Source organism: Mustela erminea, chromosome 4 (assembly GCF_009829155.1).
Source record: "Mustela erminea isolate mMusErm1 chromosome 4, mMusErm1.Pri, whole genome shotgun sequence".
Taxonomy (NCBI): Eukaryota; Metazoa; Chordata; class Mammalia; order Carnivora; family Mustelidae; genus Mustela; species Mustela erminea.
In genome coordinates, this window is record NC_045617.1 from 65130859 (window position 1) to 65145239 (window position 14381).

Below are 14381 nucleotides of genomic sequence, written 5' to 3' on the forward strand. Positions count from 1 at the left end.
GCCTGTTTGAAAAACAAACACAAGTGAGTGCTCATTTTCCTTTTTTGGCCTTCTATCCCCACAGTCACTGCGTGAGATGCTTTTCTCCACCTGGGCAGAGAACTTAGGGAACTGGTTTTTCATAAGTATCACTCCTCCTTTTCAACCCATCCTCCACCAGACTGGCCGGTCTGGATCAAACATTTCATTATCACCACTCCTGAATGCCCCCTCCCTTGCCTCGGTTACATGGGAGAACCTTGTATGATTTGCCTACTGCCTCCCCTCTGATGTCATTGCCCAAACCACCCCCTGCCCTTGCACCTTTGACATGATTTCTGCCTCCTAAAGCAAGACGGGGGCCACAATTGCTCAGTTTCCTTACCTTTCTAGTGGTGTGGCTCAAAAAATAAAACTTAATCTGTAACTGCTCACAGACCAATGATAGGTCAGGTAACGGAGAAACACAGGCCTGGCTGTCCATCTGATTCTTCTGTTGAACCCAGCAATTGATTTCTTTGCCTCCTTTTGAATCTGTAAAATTGGATTTATAACCTCCCAAGGGTGTCACTATTAGAGGAGATGATGTGTACCCATCTTAACTCGTGTCCAGGAATTCAGAAGTTCATGCAGTGTATATTAGGTATCATCAGTGGGAATAATGAACATTAGAACAGCCCGAGGACATTCTAACCTAGGTTCCTGGGTTCCAAGTTTAATGTGGCATTTTATAATATTAGCAACTTAGCTAGCGATCCCTAATGTTTAGGAAAGAGTTTTAAAGCTTGGTTATCCATACCTTATGTTCAGATAAGTGAATCCTCAGGGTTTAAAATTTCTTTACAGAGGGGCAGACATGGGAAAGTGGGCTCTGCTGGCACCACAAAGTGCTCACCACACAGCAGAGATTTATGGAAATGTTATAAAAGGCACGGCAGGGACCTTGGACTTCTTGGTTCCTGGCACGCCACTGCTAGAGTAGTATTTACTGTTTTTCTTAGTGCCTGTTAACAAAAGGTGGTAAAATAAAGATCAAAGCAAACCTGCCTTTTTATTTTCCTTTCAAAGGGTCAGTCTTTCTTTGTGCTGTACTTCTTTGTCCAGCAGCTTATTGGAAGCTCTGTATAAGGCTGCAAGATGGCGGGACATTATGCCTTTATTGCCAAAGATGCCGTGAGGAAGTGTCCTCATTCTAGGAAACTGTAAGGGAGCCCTCTAACTTCAAGAAGGCCATGGCAGAGAACCAGCTGGGACCCTTTGTTCTCAGGGGCTGTTTGATTCCACAGTCAACCTGTGCTGGCTTTGTGTTTTCAAACCTATGAAGGTTTTCTTTTCTTTTAAATACTGCATTAAAATGTAGATTTCCAAAACTGCTACTAGAAGTAAATTGCAGCTTACCTTGGTGGGGGCAGCGGGGGTTAATGCATTAAATATTTAAAAGATTACTGAAGTCCAGTAGTTTTGAGGAATTAATCAGCTCCTGTGTGTTAATCATAATGTAGAAATAAGAAAAGTCTTTTTAGCACTTCTGGGCCCTGCTGAAAAGTAACTAACTTATATGTGTATAGAACTGTAATTTACCAGTGACTGTCCATTCAATTCCAGCAGTAGTGATTTCTGTTCTCAGCTACAGTCCTTAATGAGTGCCAGTCAGGCTCTTTTCCATTTCAGGGCTGTTTTCGTAAAGCTCCCTAGGCTTTTAGAAGGGAGGGTCTAGGTATGCTTCTCACTGCTTAAACAGATTGCTCTTTGCAGGAGGATAGTCTTAGATTCATTCATGGACTGTATGCTATTTTCTAGTCTTACAGTCATAAAGACAGACATAAAATAAAGGAGGGATACGTGTGAGCAGAAGCCAGCCTGAAGCGTATGTGTGTATACATGCGCCTGCCTGTGTGTAGTCTCCTAGAACATTGTGACAGGTAGGTCCAAATCACGAGATGATTTGGTAGGGGACTTGGTAGGGGACTACCAAGCAGTTAGTTTGACTGTTACATATTCACTTGCCTCATGCCTGGAGGCAGGCCAGAGGGACCCAGCAGCCAGGATAAGAAGGACAGATACAAATTAATTGTGTACTAAGGGAGTGGGGCTGGGGGTGGGAATTGGTGAGGACAGCAGTTGCTCAACAGCCTAGTGGCCTGTTTCATTAATAATGGACGAGTGGTATCATTTCCACTTACAGTTGTCACTATATTTAATGATTATATTGGGAACATTTTTCTCTCTATAAAGTGAGTTTAGTTTAAAAATCTACCTTTTCTCACTAGGTAGTATCTCATTTCTTCCAATTTTGTACCAAGTCCATTAAAAATCATTAAAATAATAATTATTATTTTATTATTAAAAATAATTATAACAATTGAAACCATTGCAAAACCTCATTGACTCTTGGAAGTCTACATACCCCGGTTCCCATGGGGACTGTACCCGAAAGTGATGCTCAAGGCCACATCCAATTGAAAGCACTTACTAGTTCTGAGGAAGAGCTTAGGAATTCGGAATAGGATTCCTTTTACTTTAAGGCTTTGCCATCCCCTTTCCACATCAGCTTTTGTTTGGGGTCTGAGTATAAAAGGGAAAAGACTGAAAGCCCATGCTTCTGCAGGGGTTCAGCCCCAGTATTCCTGAAATTAAATAAGAGTTAAACACCTATATCCATTTAAAGACAGGGTTTGAGCATTTAAGAAACTAATCTAAAATGTATTTATGTCTTAAATGTGTACTTCATGGATAGGGAAAAAAAAAGCCTCCTTTATTATGATTATTTGATCTTGGGGCTGTTTGCTTCTCTGTGACTGGTCACAGCTGTGACTGGGACACAGCTAGTCACTGTTGCAGTCAGGATTTACAAGGCAGCTAGACAAAAGCATCTTAGCCTCAGAGCAGATGGGCCATGGTTTAATCCTGACTCAGTGACTTAACTAGCTGGGGGACTTTAACCTCTGTGAGCCTCTGTTTCCTGACCTGTCAGGTGAGGACTCCTCTCCCCCATGCTGTTATGACTAACACAGGTAACCTATTTAACACACCTCGCACAGCATCTGACAAAGTTGGAGATGTTCCTAGATAATGGAATTCTTGACCCCATACCTGCCCATGGGCTGTAGGATGGTGGTGACTTTTGGCCTCCTTTGATTAGGCTTTCATTTCCCTGTAGATGGTTTAAGCATACTTCTCAAAACAGCCATTTTAGTGACTTCCACATTTTGATACGAATCAAAATTCTCCGTGAGACTTCTTATGCGTGAAGAATGCCATCTTTGCCATTTGAAGGGATAGTCTACTGCGGTTAACAGGAGAACTCGTGATTGCCTAGTGATTTGGTAGTGTTTTGGTCCTGTGTGTCCCAGAGGGCTGTCCTGTGATCTCCGGTTCCACAGACCTCAATGGGGGGCTCCTTTTTGATATCTTACCCAGACAAGGTAAAGGCTATGAAGACTTTGCTTTGCTGCTGCATTTCTCCTATAAAAGCTTTAAAGCCATCCAGGCCATCCTTGAAAGTAAAGGAATGTACATCTTCTGCAGAAGTCATTTGAATTTCAGCTTTCCCTTTGCTTTGCTCTTAGAAAGATGTTTCATTGTCCTCCTAAGATACTTCATAAAATGTTAATCCTCTCATTGTTTTATGTGGACGATGAAGAAGAGATCCCTTTTTCCTTAGCTTTACTTTTGTTAAACTTCTTGGAGATGGTTAGAAGCTATTAGCTTTATTTGGGTAAGGAACATTTTTGAATGAAATTTGTCATTTGAAACGTAGCTTTTTACTTTTTCTGCCAAAAGGTAGTTTCAGCCGTGTGTGTGTGTATGTTGCCATTGTAAGTACTAACCTGATTCTCTGGAAGGTAGAAGAAACAACTAGATTTGAAAAGATTTCCATAAATATGTGTATGGTAATATTGGACTATGTTTCTTGATCACCTGATTAAAGAAATAAGAAATAATAAATCATCTTCAATTTGGAAATAGAATTACCAAATAAAATTACTAAGTAGGATTATGGAACTATGTGGTATCCACCATTTATTTCTTGAACAATAGGATCTTGCATGTTCTAAGCATGGTTTCTCCTTTCCTTCCTTCACATCTTGCCACCTCTGTAGAGGCTGGAGAAAGGGATCTAGGATTCTAAACTGTATAGGCCAAATGTTCATCATAAGCAGAAGCACTGAACTATGGAGGAGGAGATCTAAATGTTCACTCTTGCTGCCAACTAACATTTGACCTGGGCAAGGAATTTTACCTCTCGGGCTTCGGTTTTCCTTGCATGAAAAATGCTGATGTAGATGCTTTCTCAGACCCGCTCAGTTCTTCAACCCCATTCACTTTTATTTCAAATACCAATCACATAGATGACTATGATTTTAAGTAAACTTAATATCTGAAATTTCCAGCATTTCCCCAATCTACACATCTAATAACTGTTAACCTTAATTAAATCCCCTCAGTCTTTGAGCGAAAGATTTCTATAGTTTTGATGTTTTTGTTTTTATTTCCCCAGAGTACATTTGCTAGTATGTCTCCTGCAGTGGCCTGGGTAATATTAGTAGATAAAAAAATAAAATTGTTCTTTGATAAAGTTGATAGTTAAACTGGAAACACCTTAAATATGAAGCAAAAATGGACTACTTAGAACAGATGTATTATAAAAAGTAAAAGCAGGGAGGTATCTGGCTGGCTCAGTTGGAAGAATATGTGACTCTTGATCCTGGGATTGTGAGTTCGAACCCCATGTTGGGAATAGAGATTACTTTTTTAAAAAAAATGATTCTTATACATATCACCTGCTTTTTTTTGCTCTTTATAAGGACTTATTCCAGCTACCACTATGCTCATTTCATCCTTTCCCCAATCCTGGAAGGTAAATGATCACCTCAATTTTACAGCAAAGACTAAGTCACCAAGAAATGTTAAGTGAATTGTCAACAGTTACTCTTCCATTCAAAGGATTTAGACAGAGTACTGGACATAGAATCCTCAGGGTCCTCTCATGGGTGAGTAGAAGTATTGAGAAGTATTGAGAGGAAAAGTAGAGCGGTCTGGAGTGGGAAGATGGCTTTGGACTTTTTAAGCAGACTTGATTTTGATTAAAAAGCAAAAACAAAAACAACAAAAATTAGTTTAATTTGGCAGTTGGCATTGGTCAGTGTCACTATAAACTGAAATTTTTTCCCCACATACAGCATAGTTTCAGGCAGCCTAGAGGTGGAGAGTCTGGAGAGTCTTAAGTGAGAAAGCTCATTTCAGGAGAAAACAATATCACATGATTGTATGCTTTGGAGAAAACAATCTGAAAAAGAACTAAAAGTGGGTCAAGTGTTGAGGATTGCTCAGCCCGGCTGGGAGTGACCGGCCCAGAGCCCGTGGAATTGCCGGGGGAGTAGCGTGGATGTGGTGGGGCGGATTGTTTTTCCCTTGGTGAACTGTAGTTTCTCTCCTTTCGACTCGCACTCGGGATATTCCAGACTGCCGGCTCTGGGAGAAGAGGCCGGGTTCTCCCCCTGCCTGCCCTCCCGGGAAGGTCTCAGGTGCAGGGCAGTGCCGGTCCTCCTGCCAGGTGAGGCCTCGCCTGTGTTCACAGAGACTCTGGGGTCGCAGGGACGCCTGCAGGGCTGGGCTGTGTGACAGAGTGCGGAGTGTGCGTGCGGGTCCAGCGAGGCCTTCCTTCATTCAGGGACTCGCAAACATTGTCCCGATTGAAAACCCGGCCCCCCCAACAAAGAAGAAGTCTTCTTGCCTTGAGTCCCTGGCTCCGTCGCGGGGGGTGGGGTGCCCTGCCCTGCCGCCGGTGCGGGCAGAGCGGGGCGGGGGTAGAGAGGAGAGGAAGAAGGAGCCTGGCGGCGCGCCGGCCACCTCCCTCCCTGGGCTCCCGCCCACTGCGGTGAGTTCTCGACCAGAGCCCGCGGCCGCGGGGCGCTGGTAGAGCCGCTCGTGCTCCTCCTGGATCCGGACAGGTCGGGGTTGTCAGGGCAACTGTGCACAGCGGCATCTCGCCGCTTCCACTCTGTGCCGTGTGCGGAACAGCTTACCGTGCCGCGGCGGGGGACAAGCCTGGGGACAGGTGCCTGAGGGGGAAGAGCCGGGATCTGACTGCACAGGTTAGGCAGCGGACCGAGGCAGCTGACCCTGCGTGCCTTTCCTGGGGCTTTTCCGGAAGGAGAGTGCGCGTGCGTGTGTGGGGAGCGCGTGTGCAAGCAGCGGGCTCTAGCCAGCCACATGCCCGGGGGGAGTAAGTGGGAGGGGGCGCGGAGGGGAGGTGGGGGGGCTGCTGCTAGGTGCGGAGGAACTGCAGGGCCTCAGTTGCCAAGTGGCTGGTAGTATCTGTCAGCTGTTTGCACACTGTTTACCCATAGGGGATCTATTACAAGTGCTCAAATGAACTGGCCGCTTAGAAACTAGCAGCTTTCTGGGAGCTGCAATTACATAAGCATATATTTTTAATATAATAATAATTAAAAGAACTAGTAGCCTCGGTATGCCTGGATCTGCTACAGCTATCCGACAAGAGAGACTGAAGAAGACCAGTGCAAGGCCAGTTCCCCTTGGTTTATTCACCATTAACGAGGAAGAGGAACAGCAAAAGAATGGAAATTCCAGAAGACCAAAAGGTATGCATTAGCTCTACCCTTTGGTTGGAACCGGCCCCTATTTCCCACATCTTTTGTGGCACATTTACAAACTGTGTGCACGCGGTGTGGAGTGCTTGTGACCCCCTAGCAGTTTGCTGGTGGTATTTACACATTCTTCAGAACTATGGATGCCTGAAATGGGGAACAGATTTTGCAGATTTGGTAGCTTTCAGATCAGCTGCCTTTCTGACCTTCACTGCTTTCTTGGCTTAGAGATCTTTAATTTTCTCATGCTCACTTGAACAGTTACCGATGACACTGTCCTAGCAATAGGAATAGGAGTCGTCCAGGTTTAAATGAACACCTCCCCACCTTGCTTAGGTGCCTTGTTGAGTTCTGTTTAATAAGGACAGTTTCTCCTCCGAAGGGGATGAGTTAAAGTGACCAAAGAGTGCATCCTTTTCCAAGGGTAGAGGGTCAAGACGTTCCTTCCTTCCTTTTCTATTCCGAAATACTGAGAGCTTGAAGGAGGAGATAAATAAACACGGAGTGCACCATAGAGGACAAAGCTAGGGAACAGGGAGGGAGGACCATGAGGCTTTCTAACTGGTGATGGTAACTGCTATTGAACATCTCCGGGAGGCTGGCCTGTGCTGGGTGTGGAAAGGAAAGGTCTGGTTCTTGTGCATTTCTGTCATAATGATGACATGGAGCAGCTTTGACTGGCTTCTCAAATCCCTGGGTACTCCATCTTTTAGCATTGTCTCATAGCCACCCCTCCTCCCCAGGGCTATAATTTTCGGGATGGCAACATCATGCCTTTAGAAGGGCTTTAAGGCTTGCATTTTAAGTTTTTTCTTGCAACTCCCTTCCCCAAAATATATAAGCTATTCATTGCTTAAGCTGATAGAGTACCAGTTTTGCTGTTTCCATGTGGGGATTAAATTTTAGCTTGCATGCAAACTGTTCTGTCACGGAGATATCAAATTTTTCTCTGTGTGGTACAGAGCAGTAGCATGGCAAAGTAGCAGGCAAATATTTAAACACTGATAGAATAAGTGTTTGAATAGAATCCAGTGTCTGAAAATGACTGGCTTTCTTTTTCCTGGTTCTTGAGTGAATCTTCATTTGCTTTTCTCAAATATAATTGCAACTGTCTACTCTAAATCCAGAAGTATATTTTACTTCACTTTTAAAATACCATATACAGAGAATTTCTAACAACTGGGATCTAAGTAGCATAGTTGACTTTAATGTCACTGTCAGACATAGCTTCTGTCTTAGAACCAGATGACTTCAGGAATTTACAGAAGCCACAGATGGAAGCTGATGGAGATGATTGGTTTGTTTCTGTTTTTGTTTTTGTTTTTTTGCCCAGGAGTTAGACAATTGAACCAGGGTGTGCTTTTGATGAAAACCCAATACTTTAAATTGTTAGTAGCAGATCATTTGGCCTCTTAGGAAGTGGTAACGTTCTAAATTAATGTGGATCTGTTGAATTGTGCCCACTGTGTATTTTTTTGAAATGTTCTTCATTTGCAGCACTTTTCCCTTAGGCATCTTAGAGCAGTAATTTAGGATAGCTATCTGTTTTGTTCTGAGTAGTTTTCTTGAATTCCTCTCTTTCTCCTGTGTTTTGTTTGTTTGTTTTCATTTGCCTTTAGTGTTTTATTTAAAGGAGGAAGGGAAGGGGAAGTAGGTGCTTCTAAAAATCTGTTTTTGGCAATTCGTGCAACTTTTTGGATAAGAGAGACTTAAGAAGGTTCTGATCCCCTACCATTTTTCTTTTTCTGCTTTTCCCTATATCAAGGGGAAAGAGAAGGAATAGAGAAGGAGGAAAATCTTTTGTTGATCAGGATGTCCAGACTTTCTGTATATCCCCCAAATGTCTCTAATTTATGGACACATCTAATAAAATAAACAGCCCTGGAAATATCAGTGGTTCTTGATGGATAAGACTATTGGCTTGGTTCTGAATTTCTTATGAGGTCTGTCTGAGCAATAGGAATGTCCACTTACAAATCTAACTTTGTCAGTAGAACAGTGATGGAAATATTCTATGTACCCCCTGTCCGATATGATAACCACTAGCCACATGTAGCTGGGAGCACTTGAAATATGGCTACTATAACTAAGAAACTGACTTTTAAATTTTATTTTATTTTATTTTATTTTAAAGATTTTACTTATTTAGTTGACAGAGAACACAAGTAGGCAGAGAGGCAGGCAGAGAGAGAGAGAGAAGCAGGCTCTGCACTGAGCAGAGAGCCGGATGCGGGGCTCGATCCAGGACCTGGGATCATGACCTGGGCCGAAGGCAGAGGCTTTAACCCGCTGAGCCACCCAGGCGCCCCTGACTTTTAAATTTTAATTGATTTTTTAGTTAAAGAGCCACACATGGCAAGTGGTTACCTTCTTAGACAACATAGTTCTAGTCTTATCTCTGTAGACTATCTCTGTAGAGATATCTCTTAGACTATCTCTGTAGCTCTATCTCTATAGAGCTGTGATCTGAATTTTTGTCCTCTCTGTGTTGTCCAACCTTACGTGCTTCCTGGCGCCAGATATGGTCAGGTCCTGAAATGAATGTGGAGCATAGTAAACTGGCTTTATAGATAATTTCAGTTGTCCTTTTCCACATAAATGTTATTTCCTGCTCTGAATATTATACTTGCTACTCCCTGGTTGCCAACATCCTCCTTTGCAACATATAATGGACTTTTATTTATTAAATTATTTCCAAATCATCATGGCAAGATGACATACAGGTTATCATTTATGTGTTGTTATTAAGATAAGCAATCAGAAATTTTGTTTTCTTTTTTGCCTGCTCTGTGGGCTAATCAGCCAACTGTGTGCAACCTGGTTTTCATGCTTAGTATCTTTATTCTGTCACCACCAGGCATAAAGAAGTTTGTTATCTGAATTCAGGAGGTAAATGCTCCTATTCAGGATTACCCTGGGTTAATGACAGGTCGCATCTTTCCAGATACTCTACTCTTGGGTAGCCATCATAACAAACTTTGTAGGAATGAACATAATGATTACTGTCTGGACTCCCTGTGTGGCTTCAAAATTGCCTTGATGGGGTGAGACAGTAGCTCAGTTAGCTGGTAGACTCAATCAGTTCTTGAAGGTGAAATTTCTCTCCCTTGTAATCAGTAGAGATGCAAATGTTTTACATGCCTTGCTCTTATCGACGAATAACATTTAGACAGTAATTGGGGGTGAGCTGGGCTTCTGCTCTTATACCTCTAGAACCTAGGTCTCAGTGTAATGCTGATTTGTGGACTGGTGCAGGAAAGCTTATTTAGGTACTGCAGTGACTCAGTGTCCTTGCTCAGGTTTCAAGGCAAACCCGCCTTATGGTGAGTTTTACTGAGCACAGTGTAATTAATTTGTAAAAACACCTTTTCTCCCTAAACCAACATTTGCTAAATGCTCAGTCTGTACAGATTCCTTTGCTGGGACATTGTGGAGGTGGTACAAAGGTAACTGACACAGTTTCTGCTCTCAGAGGTGTCTACCTCTCTAGTGAAGGAGACCACTATGTACCAATAATGCAAGAATATAAACTGACATTGGGGGAAGGGCTGAGAGTATTATGAAAGTATCTATACCTATGTGCCCTTCTCTAGACAGTAAGCTTCTCAAGGGCCAAGACTGCTCCTCTGTGTATGAAATTGCAGAGTGGATGGAACATTATTGAATGGAGATAAACTCAACATTTAAAAATAATTTGCACAGGCTCTGAAAGTCTTACTAACATAAGAATACTAAGAAATGTTGATCATATTAGGATTGTCCTTCCTAGGCAACCATTTTAATGTTTGGGTGTATCTGATATTTGGGTGTATCTGATAGGTTAATCCTATGACTGTTTACCACGTTGCCTTTACCTTAGAGTGTATCAGGGATTCTACCCTGTTTTGTTGTGTTCCATTATACTGTTTTTCATTTTCTTTGGTGGAAAAATGAAGGCATATGTTTACAAGGTAGTATTAACTGACCAGTTTGTTAGTACTGAGGTTAATGCCTCCTGCTCATTTTGTTAGCAAATTGCAGATTAGATTGTTAAGAATTTTTCTCCTTGAAATCAGGACACAGTAGTTCTGGGAAGCTGTCTTCTCCTTTTCCCTGTTCCCCTCCCCCTGCCTTTTTGTTAGAATGGGTTTTTCTGGAGCCTGCAGTAATTTCTTCTTCTTCTTCTTCTTCTTTTTTTTTTTTTGGCTTATGCACTCTAAAGGTAGAATTTCTGCCAGTGAAGGTTTCCAAATGAAATATGATCTGCCATTTACCACTTGTATTCCTATTAGAGTAGTGATGATCTAGCAATTATAATGTCCTCTTTATAAGTCCTGAGTCTTTTTTTTTCCCCAAAAAGGAGTGTTAATGTCAAGAAATGTGAATGCCATTCTAGAATCATTCTCTCTCTTTTTCTTGTTTCTTTTCTCTTTTGTTCTGTAAGACTTGGACTTTTGTCTGTTCCCACTGTCTTTATTTGTGCCATTTCAGGACTAGGCAAAAACTTTTAGCAGTAGAATTCTACAGCTAGTGAGGCAAAGGTATAGTTCAGAATAGCAAGAGTATCAAAGATCCCTATTATAAGGAGGAAATCTTAAAGTCAAATTGATAGCCATAAATTTTATTTGCTCAAGAAACCCAAAATGTAATGTTTTATTCAAAGCCTTTATATAAAAATAACAACAGGGGTTGTCGAGAACAAGGACCACAACATCTGATTTATGGCTTACACTCATTGGATTCTCTGTGAACACCTGTTGAGTGAGTGGAACTATTTCCCAGGCATCCCGTGTTACAGTAGAAATTACCGTAGATATCGCTATACAAGGGGAACGTGATTTAATCTCTACATAACCAAAATTTTTTTTATGGTGAGGTACTATATTCATGGGAATTTGCTTGCTCTATAAAACTAAAAGGCTTAAAAATTATGTGTGTGTTTCAAGAGACATAATCAGTAGAGCTAAAATAGCTGACTGCTCTAACCTTAGGAGCCAAACACATGTATTTGGTGAAAATCTCTCAGCTGATAAATCTTACATATTATTTATTAGAAGGTGGGATTGAGTATCGTTTTCCACTAACATCAACATATCTCAAGGGGCAACTTTAAATTCCGTTGTTACTAAAAAATTAGCAGATCATTTGGAGGCACATTAACCATGTTTTGAGCAGGAACTAATACCTTCACATCAACAAAGGAAATTTCATTGAGAGAATTCGTTTTAATTCTCAGTTTTTAGCATTTGGAAGAACCCATTTATGTTGGGCCCTCTATGCATTAAGTTTATGTTCTAGATTTGTTAAATTCCAAAGGCAACTCATACCTCATTATACCTCAGATCTGGATACAAAGACCCAAAGGGTACCACAGGCGGCCATAAGACATTGTGTTTGAAATGTGTACTTCAAAGGGCACTGATGAATATTTTTGCTGACTATAAAATGCAAGTTCCATTTTCTTCTTTTTTTTTTTTTTAAAGATTTTATTTATTTATTTGACAGAGATTACAGGTAGGCAGAGAGGCAGGCAGAGAGAGAGGAAGGGAAGCAGGCTCCCTACTGAGCAGAGAGCCTGATGCGGGGCTCAATCCCAGGACCCTAGGATCACGATCTGAGCCCAAGGCAGAGGCTTAACCCACTGAGCCACACACAAGTTCCATTTTCTTAGGCTTTCTTCCCAATGATGATTATTTGAGAATTTTAATAGATTCTGTCCAGATTCCAGAGAATTTACCATTCTGGGTCCAGTGTGGAGTGTGAAATGAGAATAGAGCTTAGGCATATTGACCGAAGAAAATTATGTTCACAGTTTCAGGCCTAATAAAGTAGTAGCAAGATCATCTGTGGATTCAGATGTGGATTCAGAACCAGTCATCCTAAAACCATCATTGAGAATAACATTATGAAGGTTGGTGTGGTGTGGTGCCTCCTCATAGGGTTACTTACAAGGTCAAGCATCAAGTGTATTTGTTGAGGAGTGATTTGGGAGTCCAGGTGGAAGGTTGGAATCTTGTGGACCCCTTTTGAAACCCCTCTGAAACAATGTAGCACAAAAATCTAAGTACAAATGCAAAGTTAAGATTGTGGTTATTGCCTCTGAGCCCCTGTAGAGAACTATAGACGTTCAGAACCTGCTCCTGTCAGCGCTCTTGGTCTATATGGCAGGAACAGTTTAACCAGATGGACTATTAGTGGCTACATCCAAGTTTGCCAAGATTATTAGAAATTCAGTGTAACTGTGGGGTGAGAGAAGACTGTGTGATGTGATAGAAAAGTTGCCACATGTGAAAGTAAGCAAGTTACAGTTCTTAACCTTTCCAAGCTTCAGGCTCTGAGCTGTAAAATGAAATTAATCATACCATGCTCACAGGTGGAGGTGAGGATTAGAGATATGATAAGCATTTAGTGTACTCTCTGGAAAATATTTGGGGCTCATTAAATGATATTTATAAAAGGTGGGACATTTGACTACAAATGGCAAATTTTCTGATAACTCCGACAAACATACTCTTTGTCTGTTCCAGTACATGTCTGTTACAGAAAGTTTCCCTAGTCTAATCTCCTGCCTATTCCCTTAACTAGCTTGTGAGTGAACATTTCCAGAAGGACTGCCAGTTTTCTGAGGCCTTTTTAGTCTCTTGTCCACAATAGGTATATGTGACTGTCTCCCTGTTCTGTGTTTATTTGTGTGGATCAGATGTTAGATGTCAGGTAGATTACTCGTTGCCGTACCCTGTAATTGTGCCGTGCTAAGGGAAGGAAATAAATTACCATTATGTCAGATCACCTCACTTGTTATTTAAAATACGATTAAGGGAGTGTACCTTTTATTCCTTGGGGTTAATGGAAAACTTCTGGCCTGCCTTAATCAGGGAAAAATAGCCATGATCCTCTGCCTTCTTGGAAACCAATCAAAAGGAATTTTTTCTCAAAATTTCGACTTCTGGAGTTTTTTATTTTGTTTTTACTTCCTCTCGCATGCACGAATGGAAATGTCCTAGGCTTGTGGGCAGGTTTGTGCCAGGGGCTTAGGTTATAGGCACTTACATTTGGGGGCTACTAGCTTTCTATGGGCCGTTTTTCTTCTCACGCTGTTTTCAGCACCAAGATTTCTTCTAAATTTGGTCAGTTTCTGTCTTGTCTCTCAATACTTTTATTTCTCTCTGGTGGTCTTGTTTCTCTCGCCATTCAGTCAGCAGTAAGTGCTGTGAACGTTTGATGTAGGCAGCATATTGGATGTTCCGTACTTTGTTACTAAATGTATGTGTTAGCAGGTCTTTTTATTCTGAGGTGGAGCTCTTCTCGCTATCTCGTGTGCGCTGTGGCTGGTTCTCCTCCCTCTGCTGTGCTATACTTGGTCACCATCTACTTCTTCAGTTTAAATGTCCTTTCCTTAAGAGTGTCCGCAGATCAGGCTGGACCCCATGTTCTAGGCTTTTCAGGGATCATGTACTTGTCCTTTGTTACTCCAGCCAAATTTTAGATTGTGTTTGCTGAGTACTGTTAAAAAATCTCTCCAACTCGACTGAACTCTGACAGGGCAGTGAGTGTGACCTTTAGATTCAGCCTGTGTTGCTACACAGGGCCTCACGTATAGTTGAGGCTTCCTAAATACTTATTACACAATGACTAATGAGAGATGACACCCCGACACCGTCAGCCAGGGAAAACGAGGAAGCACAGCCAGTGAGGCTATCTGTCCAAGCCTTGGAACATTCCAGGGTCCAGGACTACATTCTGAATCCATCAAAGGCCTCGAGATACCAGGTCAGCCATTGCCCTGCCAGGCAATAGGACAGTGACTTT

General features: G+C 41.9%; 1 protein-coding gene across 9 annotated transcripts in view; it reads left to right on the plus strand.

Moving 5' to 3' along the window:
- MAP7 (microtubule associated protein 7) overlaps positions 1–14381 on the plus strand; it is a 169928-nt gene that overhangs the window by 16320 nt on the left and 139227 nt on the right. For 2 of the 9 annotated variants that reach the window (XM_032339418.1, XM_032339422.1), the window contains exon 1: positions 5578–6587. The exons of 5 other annotated variants lie outside the window; for them this stretch is intronic. In XM_032339418.1, coding sequence (XP_032195309.1) covers positions 6455–6587 — 133 coding nt within the window. In that variant the 5' untranslated portion in view covers positions 5578–6454. Of the gene's footprint in view, positions 1–5575; positions 6588–14381 lie in introns of those variants that run through there. 2 more of the 9 variants (XM_032339413.1, XM_032339417.1) reach the window with 2 other exon arrangements.